Source organism: Vipera ursinii, assembly GCF_947247035.1.
Source record: "Vipera ursinii genome assembly, chromosome: Z".
NCBI classification, from domain to species: domain Eukaryota; kingdom Metazoa; phylum Chordata; class Lepidosauria; order Squamata; family Viperidae; genus Vipera; species Vipera ursinii.
Window position 1 is genome coordinate 48,160,163 of NC_139517.1, and position 15,125 is coordinate 48,175,287.

General features: G+C 36.6%; 1 protein-coding gene across 1 annotated transcript in view; it reads right to left on the reverse strand.

Annotated features, from left to right (window-relative positions):
* Window positions 1–3,490: 3,490 nt before the first annotated feature.
* The window catches only part of VAT1 (vesicle amine transport 1), a 29,374-nt gene continuing 17,739 nt past the window's right edge, over window positions 3,491–15,125 (reverse strand). Inside the window, exons 3-6 of the mRNA XM_083378668.1 lie at window positions 13,092–13,262; window positions 11,559–11,648; window positions 10,494–10,735; window positions 3,491–9,812 (exon numbers count right to left, since the gene is read on the reverse strand). Of these exons, the coding sequence (XP_083234794.1) occupies window positions 9,708–9,812; window positions 10,494–10,735; window positions 11,559–11,648; window positions 13,092–13,262 (608 nt within the window). The 3' untranslated portion in view covers window positions 3,491–9,707. The remainder of the gene's footprint in view (window positions 9,813–10,493; window positions 10,736–11,558; window positions 11,649–13,091; window positions 13,263–15,125) is intronic.

Genomic DNA, 15,125 nt, shown 5'->3' on the forward strand with positions numbered 1-15,125 from the left:
TCCCGAGTGCTATGTAACAGAGTGAGCGCCTGTTACTCGTCCCAGCTTCTGCCAACCTAGCAGTTCGAAAGCACGTAAAATGCAAGTAGAAAAATAGGGACCACTACGGTGGGAAGGTACTGTAACAGCGTACTGTGTGCCTTTGGCGTCTAGTCATGCCAGCCACATGACCACAGAGATGTCCTTGGACAAGCGCTGGCTCTTTGGCTTTGAAATGGAGATAAGCACCAGCCCCTAGAGTTGGAAACGACTAGCACGCATGTGCGGGGGAACCTTTACCTTTAATCTACTGATCATCCTCTACTTCTCTTTTTTTTCTTTCACTTCTCCTTCTCCCAGCATCATAAACTTTGTCAGAAAGCTTAGGTCTTCAACACCATCTCCCTCTGTGAGGGAGATGGGTAGTTTCTAATTTTAATAAATAAATAAATAAATATTCCAAAATATGACTATCTGAGCTGATAATGTGTACCTAGCGAATATTCTGATTTGGTCAATGATGCTTTTATTTTCTTCATTGTCTTTGGTATTCCCATAAGTCTTCAAAAGTGTAAATACATTTCTATTCTGCTCTTTCAAAGTCTGATTTTTTTACTTCCATGAAGTTACTGAGTCTAAATCAGAATAGAGCTGAAAGGGATGTTCAAGGTCAAGGAGACCCTATACTACATCAGACAAGTGACTGTCCAGTCTCTTCTTACAAATCTCCAGTAATGAAGCACCCACAACTTCTGACAGCAAACTATTTCAGTGGTTAATTGCCCTCACTGTTAGGAAGTTTCTCCTTAACTTCAGGTTGCTTCTCTCCTTGATAGTTTCCATCCATTGTTTCTTGTCCTGCCCTTTGCTGCTTTGGAAAATAAGTTGTCCCCTTCATCTTTGTGGCAACCTCTCAAATACTGCAATGCTGCTATCATGTTCCCTTCGTCCTTCTTTTCTCTACACTAGTCAAACTGAAATCCTGCAACCGTTCTTCATATGTTTTTGTCTCCAGGCCTTTAATTCTCTTAATTGCTCTTCTTTGCACTTTTTCCAAAGTCTCAGCATCTTTTTTGTAATGTGGTGACCAAAACTGGATGCAGACCTTATGTTGTAGTATCCTTGACCTTGAATGAAATGCATTGAGTAAAAGTGATAAATACACATTTTTTTTAGACTGGGAAGCTGGTTCTTCAGTTGATGAACCAGCTCTCAGCAGTGGCTTGCCAAAATGTGACAGGACACTAGGAGTTATGATTTGCAATAATTGAGATAGGTAAAACATGCTGGAAGACAATGAACAGAGTTTTAAATCACTAACAATACACCTGATTTGTATAATGCCAAGAGGTCTAAAAGCTTGGGACTGCCCATGTGTGAAAGATATTTTAAAATTTTTAATTTGCAGTACGTAAATTTAATAGGCACATCTTGTTCTGCAAATGTATTTTAGATTTCAGCAATCTGAAATTTTCCAGATGTAATTATTTCTACTTCCATAATTACATTGTATTGGGAGACAATGATTTTTTTTATTAATCACATAAAATAGAGGGAGGATATATACTTAATACAGTACTCCTTACAAAAAAACCCAACATTTTTATAGCAAGTAGTCCTTTATTTTATGTAAAGAATCAAGTTGGTTATTACTTGTCATTTCTTCAGTTTCTAAAAATGCTGCCCTTCATGGTTATCTGTTCCTCATTTTCAACTCCATGTTCTTATCCAGAAACAAATGCAAAGTTGCACCATTGTTATCTGTTGATATAAATATTCTTGACCTTTAATCTTGTATTGATATTCAGCAAGACTTTGATATAACACTGAGCATTACTTGGCCAACTAATAAAGTTGCATCAGGATAAAGTAATTGTAACCCCACCCTTTTGTTTTGCAGAAATGGTTTTGGCAACTAGAAGTATAACTCATCCAATATTGACTTTTTCCTTAAACTGATTTATCTATGCAAGCCTTAATTTTAACTTAACAATTAGTGGTTTCTACCAATGGGGACAGGATTTTTAATTTCCCAGCTTTCAGGGCTATATTTCTCTCTGTTAGGTGTAGTATTTGCCCTGCTCTCAACTATCTTAACAGCAACTACAGGTACTTACTTGCATGCCTCCCTTTTAAAATACATCTGTCTTGGCAAGTAATTTATATATATCAGAAAGTTTTTCAGACAAAAGCATTTTTGTCTTGACTGGTGTTCCAGAGAAATACTGTAGCCGAGTACATATAGATGTCACAGGGGTTCAAAAGAATCACGAGAGGATTGTAACATATGGTTAAAGTTGCCTTGCTAGTATCTTGTGGTGTTTTAGTTATTTAGATCATTACATTCCTCATAATATTTGTCAAAGTCTAAGGGAGTTTCCTTTTTTTCTTCAATTAAAATGTACTTCTACAGTTGCCTTTGGATATTGTGCTGAAAACTGTAGATCTAAGCAATTATGCAAAAGAGGAAAGAGTTGCTTTTCTTGTAAATGAAAGTATCATGCCCCAGTGCAGATATTACTTTGAAAGTACAAGTTGATACAAGAAACATTTGTGCATCTCATCTGGTATCATGCCTTAAATCACATTGTGATATTGGATGCAGCTGATGTAAGCAGAATAATTTTATATTTTGAGACACTGACTCCCAGAAGCAAAGAAAGAAGAAACACAAGTACTCTTCATTTCTCTCTCTAGTTATCCTTGTTAGTAACTCTGAATTTCCAGCATTGCAAACAAATAGGTTTCTGCTTCTGTGCAAAGCTTGCCATTTTATTCAGAACCTTTCCCACTTTCTGCAGGCTTTGAGTAACAAGTCTTGCACAGATTTTATTTTAATATGACCTTAGCTTCCTATTGCAACATGGTTTAAAACTTAGAAAGTTCCAGGGTGGATTGTGATCTGTTCAGAATGCAAAATCAAATAAGCTATGTCCTTTTCTCCTCCAAACAGTAACTGTATTTTTTTTAACCTTTTCAGGAAATAGTTATGAGAACCAAATCACACAAAGTCAGGTGCAGGAAATTTGTAGCCACTCAGATGTTGCTAAGCTACAAATATCTAGCAGCTACCAACAGCATAATAACTAGGGTAGAATTTAGAAGCCAGGTTCCTCAGTTCCTTTCTTCACATATAGTTGTTCTTACATAGCACTTGTCATTTTAATTTCCCTTTTGTTTCAACTAAAGTGTTAGACAGGTTTAAACTATTCCAGGCAGCTATATCAATTTCCTTCTTCCTCCTAGGTCAGGGGTAGGCAACCTTGGCTCTTTTATGACTCATGGACTTCAACTCCCAGAATTCCTGAGCCAGCATGCTGACTCAGGAATTCTGGGAGTTGAAGTCCACAAGTCATAAAAGAGCCGAGGTTGCCCACCCCTGTCCTAGGTCTCGTGAGATGCTCTCAAAAAACCTCAGTAATGAAATTACTCTCCTATGTGCTGGGAAAGTCACACACACAAACTATGAAAGAACAGAAAGATGAGAATCACGGGACATTTTTTTCTCGTTTTTGTTATGCTTTTAATGAAACACCCAATAAACACGTAAGGCATATGGTAACAGTAGGCAGATTAACAATTTCATGTCTGAATCTGTAAACAGCATTGGCACATTTGCTTTGTTGATACACACGTACACGCAGGCACACACGCAGGCGCAAGCAGAAGAGGACTTCTTTTCAAATACCATAAAGACTTGAAAAAGCATCTTGAACCATAAAGACAAACAAGCGGTGGGTCACCCAAAGCAGAGGAGGTGGGCAGGTGCCATCACCAGTTACTAGGGGACTGTGCAGCCTGCCCTCACTGCCAGCAGCCTTTCTTCATCAGTAACTTCCTAGCATGGGGGAAATCTATTTGGCAACAGTGGTGATTCCACAGCTGGCATTGCAGGGCCAGGATATCCACTGCTTGTCATTCAAGCCTACATCATACTAAAACAATCATGCAAGTAAAAACAGCCCTGCTTTGAGAAAGGGAGAGCTTTTCCTGCCTTTGAAAGACCCACAATTACCTTGACTTTAGCCTTCATTACTAATATCTCTCCCAGTGCTGATTAAATACTCTTTTGGGGATTTTTTTTTAGAACAGAATAGAGCTGGAAGGAACCTTGGAGGTCTTCTAGTCCAGCCCCCTGCTCAAGCAGGAGAACCTATACCATCTCAGACAGGTGAGCCAAAGCCTAACAAAATGCCAAATGCCACTTTAAAAACAAAAGGAAAAGCTAATTGACGATAATGGAAAGAAAATATTTTAAATGTTTTTATATCAGACGTAACTAAAGAAAGTGAAACAAAACTTAAAGAATTTGTTTACCTCTGAACTCATAATTTTGAAGTGTTTAAATCTGAGGGACAGTTGAACTCAGTCATCCTGATAATCAAAGACAATAATGGGTCTACAAAAGGAGTGTAAAGCTTGTTATTTTACATTCTGAGTGTTATATCTCTCAATGGCCCAAAGTGCTTTTTTCCCAAAAGCAACTGACTTTCTTAGTTTCTCAGATGAGAAGTGAAACGTTTAAAAAAAGCAACAAACCAAGAAAGTACAGTTGCCTTTTGGGGAAAAAAAGCATCTTTGGGACAACCATAGCCTGGATAACTGAGAATCTCTGAGTGACCTTCCCATCAACATCACATAGGTACTATGCTATACTATCTATAATTGAGAACATTACAAAAATTAGAGAGAGATTTCATTAATTCTAGAAGTATTTTTATATCTCTCTAAAGACAGCTCTGATGTTAACTTTGGCACATTGCAAATCGTTTCCCTGAGGGAGCTTTGCCTTTGCCTCTTTCACTTCTTTATTTGAGGAGATCCCTAAATAAGGTGGGCTGGTATGAACTGCCAGATCAAGTTGTGGGAGCTGTTGTGTAAGAGGGCTGCTGTTAGTTCATAGCACTGAGGACCCACTTCAGCCATAGGAAACAGGCTTTTCAAAATATGCTCTTTGGGTCTTCAATAATATTCAGGCTACATGTTGCTCATTGAGCAGGAAATATGGCACTTTTTCAATTAAACTGCTCTACACATGGCAATCTAGGCAGCGTCATTTTGGAGTTTTATCTATCACCTATCTTGCAAGAAATGTCTCAAGAAAGGCTTCTTGTAATAAAAATTGTCCTTGTATTCTGTTTTATGGACAATTCAAGAAAATATCCTATTTCTCCCCTCATCTCACCCCCACACATTTTTAACTTTGAGGGTAAGCATATTGTTTTAACTAGTTAAGACAAGTGATTTTAATTTTAAAGTGGGGAGAGGAGATTAAAAGGCTTTATTATTACAAATGGCCCATAAAACCATTCTCTGAAATACATACATGCAGGCACACAGACACACGCAGTCAAGCAAAATAAAAGAGATGATAAAAAGTTCAATATTACAATATTAATCAGCAAGGCAACAAACAGTATAGTTATAGTGCTTTAAAATTTGATGTTTTCTGTATAAAAGAAATACAGCTGAGTAGTAGTAAGACAAATCCACTTTAGCACAAAGATAAAGTTATTTTCTGTTCAGGAAGAACATTTAAAAACTGTCAGATTCCAGCATGAGAGAGCAAGGTTGCAGGAAGGGAACATCACTTGCTGCTACTTCGGGTTAAAAACAGTTTTTCCTTTGTGGTACCATTGGAAATACATGGAAAGCTATATTTGGCCCATCTCTTCCCAAAGGCACTGGAGCACACTACAGGAAAGAGTTGGTTCTGTCTCAATCAAAGTTCCACAAATTATGCTAGTAACAGAATTCAGGTTCTCCATATTTGTCATGTGACAGAGGTTCATTAAGCCATACATCTACTCAATTTAAAAGAGCTTCCAGCCATTAAGTTTCAGAAATAGTGGTCAGGAGATTTAAACCACACTTTCATAGTATTATGCAAAAATTATCTGATGGCTCTTATACGGAAGGTTGAACGTACAGTATCTAGGAGAATTCATTGTATCTGTTAATAGCATCAAAATGTATGCATTTCTGTAATAACACATCCTATTATGCAGGTGTCCTCACTGATTAGGGAACAGAAGCCATCTGTACATTTCACACCGTCTCCTTGGGATGGGGCATTCCTTTTTAACAAGTCAGCATTGGCAAAGGCTTCTTGAATTAGACCTTACTCACTGTTTGGAACAAGGCACAATAAATTGGGAATAACCATGCAGCATATAAGTTCCTTTAAAGGCAAGGCTATTCATTACAATTTTACAAGGATGAGGTTAGAAATGTTTTGGAATGCGATCCCGATTAAGGCACCAGGCAGCAGCAAGGAAGGAAGGAATGGGGAAAAAAACCATCTAAACCCATGAAGTTTTACAATAGATTCTCTCCCCATCCCACCCTTTCCCCCAATTATTTTGTAAGAGCTTGGGAGATCACAGCTGATCATGTCTTTTTTTTTCTCTGTTGTGTTCAAAATAACAAAATTTGGAATTCATTTTCTCTTTTGATCATACAACTGGGATCTGTAAACTCCTAATGACCTATACTCTTAAGACCAGAAGCTAAAATATTGGACCTTAGTAGGTCCTGGGAAATGGTTAAAAATATCAAAAGGTATGAGGTTGTGTATAAAATAAGTGGCAGAAGAAATGCCACATCAGATAATCAGAGCTACAGCCTCATGCTCTAGATTAGTCTCCAATATCTATTGAGTTACCTGCATATCAGATCAGATCTCTGCATTTTCCCCTCCCGATGCCCTTCAGATTTGGAACCTGGATATTCTCTCTGCTGGAAATGCTGAAAGTTAAAGTTCAATATCTCTGAAGGGCTTTAAACTGGAAAAGTTGCATTTGACTTAAATGAGTGGCTGGTTGACTAACCAGCTGTCCTTCCATAAGGTAGGAAGTTCTAGGAATCTGCCTTACACTATATTAAACTATTTAAAAACATTGGAAGTTTTTGGGCCAACATTCTTCCCCACTCTCCTAACTTTATCTAGCATAGCTTGGATTTGGAATTACCTGCACAAAAATCATATGCTCTAGCACTGAGCATCGGCTCCTTGAAACAACCGACTATTTGGTTCTAGGATCCCATGAATTAATTGGTATTCTGGTACTGTCTTATCTTTCATAGTAAGAACATGGCAAATTAAATAATGTTTAAAAATGCTTGGTAGCCTTTGTTTGAGCCTCTAGAAATGATGTACTCATCAATTTCAAAACATTTATACAAAATAATAAAAGGAATGATCCACAGTAAGAAAAATCACCTCCAGAACTTCAGTCTTTTGCTTAGAAGTATCCAATGGATGTTTGGTATTCCAAGCCAGATTTTCTCCACAGTGACTGCACTAGATGCTTCCTTTCATATGTTACTCACCATAATGGTTAACAGGGTTGTACAAGGAAAACAGCCAAGGTGTATTAAAATAGCCTTCTCAAGTTGAAGTTTTGCAAATATATTTTCTTATTGATTCCATAATAACAAGATGGCAACCATTTCAGCAATTGGATGTTTAGGAAGGAAAAGAAAATATTTATATTACATTGAAGGTACGATGTCCCATTTCATGATGTTTTTTTTAAAATGAATCTCTGTCCCCCGCCCCCAATTACGTATCAGGAATGAGATGCAATACTAAAGATTGAAAAGCTGTAGCATTGTGCAAGAATTGTGAAAATGTTCTATTCACAAAACAGACATGCTAAATAAACATAGTCCTGCAAAAGATTGTAAGCTGAGGATCCCCCTAAATAATATGAGCAATCAAGGGCTGATGGGCCAAAAGGATGTCAAAGATAGTTTCCATTCTCACACACATATTTGTCTCAATGAAATGGTCTCAACATTTTCATAGATGGCTTTCTGATGGCTGAAAGAAAAAGAATTACCAGAAAGAAAAATGCTTAGCTGATACAATCTACTGAAAATATTTTTCCTAGGCCAATAAAAGACATAATATTAGACCTAGGATTTCTCTGCCACAACTAACTGTTAAGAATCGAAAGAAAAGGCTGAGGAAGCAATTTGGGACCCTTGTCTTTTCTTGGATATTTTGTTTACTGGAATATGAAGGATAACAGCCTCGCCCAAAATAGATTGGCAACACTCCTGGAAAGAGGAGGAACTTTAGAAATGGATAATTCAGTGCTGAGGATCAAATTCCTAAAACAGTAAAAAATATTTACTGACACAAATACACAAACACCCTCTGAAGATTCTCAAGGAAGAGCTTTCAGAAATAGTGGTTAATGAAATAGGATCTGACTTAATCTATTCAACAAAAGAAGTCTTCAGCAGAAATAGTTCATGGATACATTCTCAAAGTGACCAATTGATTTTTTTCATCTCAAGATAGAATCTTACAAATCCAAAAATCTGTTACTATTTCCTGCCCAATCTGTTTCTTGTACAGGATTGGTCCTATGGCCCTTCTTCTACAACATAAAAATATTAAGAGAATATTTCCTCTGCAGTGAGTCATAAGCCTGAACTAGGCTCATCTCTGATGTAACTTGCATAGCACTGGCACAGATGCACATCTAGATATTTCTGATCTCAAAATTAAATAACAATTGTAAGAGGGAATAATGTTACTAAATTATTTCTCCTACCTTTGACTAAGAACATCTCTGTTTTTATAGTTAAACCTTAGAACAGCCGCATATCAAGCCAAAAGCGGGAGATGACAAACATGATATTACTATTTTGAGATTACAGACTACTCAGCTGTTTAGTATTATTAAATAAATGTCTGTCTACATAACCCATTAAATGGAAACAGTATTTGTCTCCAAATGAAGTCATATTTGGAGCCTTCCAGCTTCCTTCAATGGCAATTCCTTGATTTCCCATACTTGCATTCTCCATAGTAGATTTTGACAAAAAAATATGATATACTAGCTTTGGCTACATAGAACAGAGGACTTTCATATTGTAAGAAGCAGTGGTAGCTTTGTTACACAAAGGTAAATGAATACCCCAGAGACAAAATTCCCTTCCTCACATCTCCCTCCAGCTGCAAGATATCTAGTGTGTTGTTTATTAAATGTGTCCTTCCAAATTCAAAGATTTGTTTCTATGGAAACTGTCAACTGTCAATTGCTATTAAAACAATGGGTGTTTTACACATTTTAAACTTACTAGTCATTAAGTATTCAGAGGTAAACTAAGGATGGCTAAGGAGAGAAGATGTCATAGAGACAAACAACAAGTGTGTGAATTTAAGATCAAGAAATCTGAGATACTGCCAATTCATATGTTTGTGTTGTGTACTTTTTACTTCTTCATATAATTCTTTATATGGTTCCTTTAAGAGCAAAATATCAAGATTGCAAAAGAAGTGCTGCATTTCTCTTTTAAACTAGACCAGGGATAGACAACCTCGGCTCTTTTATGACTCCTGGACTTTAACTCCCAGAATTCCTGAGTCAGCATAGCTGGGAGTTGAAGTCCATGAATCATAAAAGAGCCAAGGTTGCCTACCCCTGAACTAGACCAACCAATAATTTCATAGGGATGGGGCAATCTTTTAAGTTCCACTCTGTAAAGATTTTATGAAACTCAAAAGCTTGCCTCAACTTTAAATGGTCAACTAATCACAAGAAAAGACATTTTTTCTTCAGTCCTTATATCACTTACTCCATTAACAGCATTGAGACACCTGTCCATTCCTACTTCCCTCAAGGGCCAGATGTGGGGGGGGAGGGGAGAAAGTTTAAAAAAAAGTCCCCCAAATCAACCTGAGGTCAAATAGTTCACCCATGCCCCTTGCTTTAATTCTCTGTTTTCTTGTTTTCATCCTTCGGTGGAACTTCAGGAACCAAGACAACTTTCCCAACATTCTTCTTCTCTTGCATCTGCTTCATGGCATCAACCACCTGCATCAGAAGAAGGACCACACCACTTCATTCCTTGTGACCAAGAAGAATGCATGCAAGGATACAGTATATGTCAGACTTTCCCAATTTGGTGCATTCTAAATTAGCTATACTCATCATTCTGTTTTTAATATATACTGTTCACTAAAATCACACATGATTTGGAGTTTGTTTTTTTAGTAGTATCTGCCTTGAAAGTGAAGCATGTACATGTGGGAGAGGGAGTGTTGGCCAAATGACTCAGCCACTTGCTTGCTTACTCACTTTTTAAAATACTTTCTGTCATCAGAAGGACAAATGCAAAATCAGTCAAAAAAGGCTTTACACAAACTTCAACACAACTTTGGCTTCTATACTTTCTTTTCATGGTCTTTGCCCTTGAAAAGTCTGCAAGAAATTTTTTATGAACCTGCCTCCCCCCAAGCATTTAAAAGGTGAACCAAATGAATGTGATCTATATACTGGAGATTCAACTGACACTATTTAAAGAGTATGGCAGATGGCCATCAGGCATCTAACATTCTGGAATCATTCCTTAAAGGTTTTGGAGATAATTGCTGGGGTTGAATTCTGTAATGATGTTAGTTTTTTGGAGGGGAATAAATTAAGCTAAAGGCAGCAACTTTTTGTTGTGGAACACAAGATATGAGAGTAGCTCATTGGGTGGCCAAGCATTCTCACCTGTTCAAAGGGCCAAACAGAATCCACCTTTGGTTTGATTTTGCCCTGATTGTAGAGAGCAATTAGCTTGGTCACCACAGCAGTTAAAAGCTCCACTTCCTCCTCAAGGTAGCCCAGGTGGTAGCCACAAACTGCTTTGTTGAGATGAAGCAGTTGCAAGGCATTGATGCTAAACTGATTCCACCAGGTCTTTGCCATAGCCATCAGGTTCTTCCTCTGTCCTGTTAGCAAGTTGGCTACACCTACAAAATTGAGAAATATCCTCAATATAGTAACTCTGGCAACGATGCCTGGAAAATCAAGATGACTTTTTCTTTAAATGCAAAGTACTGCAGCATAAGAGCAGGCTACAAATCTCATTCCAAAACTGTATTAGGAATTTATACTCCTTATAACTTAATTAATAAAGTATCTGCAAGACGTTGAGGACATTCTAGGCTACACTAATATATATGTCAGTCTAACTCAATCTACCCCTGCCCTCTATATAAGCAGAGGAAAGTCTATTTCCGTCTCAACAACAAAATAATAGCTTGCAAGGATGGGATTTGGGAAAAGATTTTCCTTTCCCAAAGCACACACAAACACACACTTTTTTTAAATAGTTAAGGGACCAGATTAGAAACCAGGGGATTGTGAGTTCTAGTCCCTCTTTAGGCACGAAAGCAGGGTGATCTTTGGCTATTCACTTTATCTCAGCCCAACTCACCTCACAGGGTTGTTATTGTGGAGCAGATAGGAGGAGGGAGCTATGTTGGATATGTTCATCACCTTGAGTTATTTGTAAAGATAATAAAGACAGGATAAAAAAATCTAAAAAGAACAAATTTCACTAGAGCATCCAGCTAATCACTATGAGAGCTTTGGCTTCATCCAGAAAACTAGACCTGTTATATCATTACTTATTGTTTGAATTTCAGGGAACGAGTCTTGACACTGCAAAGTGACCTCATTTAGGTACACTTATTCTCAAATTCCAGATCTGATCTTTGGGATTTAGAAGATGTTGAGACTCAACTCCTGATGAATTCCAGCCGGCCTTTGATGGAATGCTTTCTGACTCACCATAAGTGACCAGTTTGCCCATTGGTTTCAGGAGATGAAAGCCTTTTGTGGTATCTGAACCTCCTAAGGGGTCCAAAACAACATCTACACCTAAAAGGGAAAAGAGGGGGAAAAAAACAGAAATAGTTTAATGGGAAATTTCAACTGAAAGGAAACAAAATTCCCTGTGTGGCATTTTCAGTTTAAGCAAGTTTCAATAATTTTAATTTCAGTTACTTTTCATTTTACTATTAAGTTTTTGTAAAAAAAAAGTTAAATAAATCAGCCTCTAATATAAACTAATAATTTATTCAGATCTATGATTCAGTCAGCCATAAATCTGTAAGCAGAACATCTATACCATTTTCTCACACACTCTTTGTTTTTACTACTTATTTATTTATCTACCAATAAATCCATGGGTGCTGCCTATGATTTGAATTTTTCTTTTTTCCTTTCATTATAATAATTCCAAGAAAAAGGAAAAATAATGCTGACACAAACGCTGATTTAAAGGAATATAGGAATTAGAGAGATAAAGGGAAAACCAATATAAGCATTAAAATATGGGTGGATAACTAATACAATCTGAATAACTAATTCTTATGACTAACATATTTCAACATACTATTAACAACTTAACAGCAGCGTAAGAAATTTAATATGCCATTTCTAGTTAAAACATGTTCCTATTAAAATATAAAAATACGTAACAGGGAAAACAGAAAACAGGAAAAAGAAAAGCTATAAGCAACATACAATAGAAAAATACTATAAGTAATGTGTAGGACAGGCTACATATCGAACTAAAACATTAACTCTATAACCCGGATTTGCCACAACTCCATGTATAGAATTATAATCCAAAAGTTGTTTCCAAATAAGACTGAATTGTAGCTAAGATTAGATATGAAGTCTTTCTAGACATCAAAGCATACTCACACAGTTTAGTTAACCATTCTTATACAGAGGGAACAAATCTAGTAACGCTTGGATCTTAAAGTTTGCTCACAGTTTGATATATATTGATTAAACCTGATAAAGGTATGGTCTGAGCAGATTTCAGAATGAATCCAGTAATCTTCATCCTTGAAAGTTTAATTTAAATTGATAGGTCTACAAAGCACCACCAACTCACATTATTTATTTAAGCTGATTAAAAAGGTGACCCTGATTAAGCTGGGCTGCAGTTATAATGAAAGTACGTAAAATAACATAGGCTGCCAACTTTGGAGAGCAATATTTCTCCAAAAAAGAGAGAATCTCTTTTAAGAACCTGCAGTGACACATCAATCCTACCATCACCATCACCCCCCTGACCATACTTTCTGTTTGACATTTTTCTGCACATTTTGGCTGATTTGTTTAATTTCAATTCATATGATTAGTCATGCTCTGCAAGTTAAAAATTAAAACTCTAAATAATAAATCATTCAAATTATGCCAGTTCTTTTCAGCTCCCATAATACCAGAGTGTCCCAAACAGGAGCACAGAAAATGAAGGAAATTTCAGACTCTTGCTCCGCCCCATCCCTTTCTTCAGCCTCTACTAACCTTTGGGAGAAATTTTCCGGACTTCAGCCACATAATCAGCTGCCCGGTAATCAATAGGATGAGTCACCCCATTCTCTTTGAGGGCTTCATGCTTGGAGGAAGATGCTGTGCCAAAAATGGTGACATTTTCCACAGTTTTGCAGAGTTGGACTGCTGCAGTTCCCACACCACCTAGAGAAAGAGGGAAATGGGTCAAGTGAGTAATGAAAAAGTCCCGCAAGCCAAAAAAATGCAATATTTTCCATTCATTAAAAAAGTCAACATGGATTATCCTCACTAAACTTACATGTTTCCATTCTAATGGAAGTTAAATCAGTGGAAGATGTTCTTAATAGTACCATAAAATGGGCAAAGCGTGAAGACAGTGTTAACACAAGGAAATGCATGTGATGCTGTTTAATGGTCCAGACATCTCCTCACTGTAATCCCTGAGAGCTGGACAGATTGTGAATGAGTAGAACTTTTTGGAATAAGGTCAAACATCCAGCTGTTATTGGATCAACCCCATATCATTTCTGATCTTTAGCCATACCACTGGTGCAGTCCAGCAACATCTGGGGTTCTTAATTTCTCTGTCCCTGCTTTACAGCATTGTACTGTAATTCAGAATTTGGGAGCAGAAAAAAAGCATCACATTTTACATTCTTTTTTTTATTTAAAAAGTTTTACAATACATTTTAACTTTAATCCCCCCCTCCCCCACCCCTATCCAACCCTCCCTGTCCCTTTCCCCCACTCCCTCCCCCCCCCCCGACTTCCCAGAGCTAAGTACAGGGCATAAAATCAAAAAACAAACATAAACACCCCTATGTTATCAACAATAAACTATAAATTCTATCTCTCTAGCTCATATAAAATGAATACAAACAATATTAACTTTACAAATAAAGTAAAGAAAAAAAAGAGGAAAACAGAAAAAAAGCTTTACTCAAAATAAATTTTCTTAATCCCAGTCATTATTCATATTAATTTCAAAAAAAAAGAAAAAAGAAAAGAAAAAAAACAAAAAAACTTTCACCTGCTATTTGCATTCTCCCACCTTTCTCTAATTTCCAAACAAATTCTCAATTACACGCCAAAAGCGCCTATCTCTGTTAATCTTAATAATCTCCAACCAAACCAAACTACGATCAAAAATAGTTCTTGCACGTATCACGCCAAATGTCTTGCAGTTCTAAATCATCCTTAAGTTCAAATAAAAGTTCAAATACAAAGAATATATAAAAAAAGGCAGTCTCTAAGACAACTTGTTGTTAATTCTTAGTTCAACACATACTTTAAGTCCATTACCCTAATATACTTTTCTAACAAGCAATCTTAAATTGTGTAAAATATTAACAAAAAGAAGAAAAAAAAGAAAAAAAACCTTCTTTCTCCTCTATAATAATTTTACTCCATTGACATTCTAATCTAAAAATTAATCAGCAATCTTAACGCCCCAAAACTTTTGGAACATTTTACATTCTTATATAACATATAGTGAACAGGGTAGCTGTATTTGTACATTAAACTAAAGCAAGAAGAGGCAACTTTGAGGTCTGGTAACATGCCTGGAACTTTAAAGTGCCTGAGGCTATGTATGTATTATGTATCATAATACATAAAGCTATTCTGCCCCATAAATATAAACACTGTGGCTGGTGTGTGTGTTTTTTTTTTTTTGCAGTATATCAGATTCCCTTAAAAATAATAAAAGGAATTTTTATTTTTTTTAAAAAAATAGTCCAAATCAGGGGGCCTAGTATGTACCAAGAGAAGGTACCAAACAGCTTATCTCTATGCCATGATTTGCTTAATTAACCCAATAGCCAGGTTTTCATAATAAACTGAATTGTAAACTAATCACAATGGCTATGCACTAACAACAACTATCCAACCATGTATTAGTTTTATGTCATGCAATATTATAATCCAATGATTGTACCTTATGAACCTCCCCCACCCCATAACACTGTAGAAAGAGGCCATTATGGTATGTTCAACAAGCCAAAATTAAAAGAAACTCTATCTCAAAATGAGGTAGAATGTATCTGT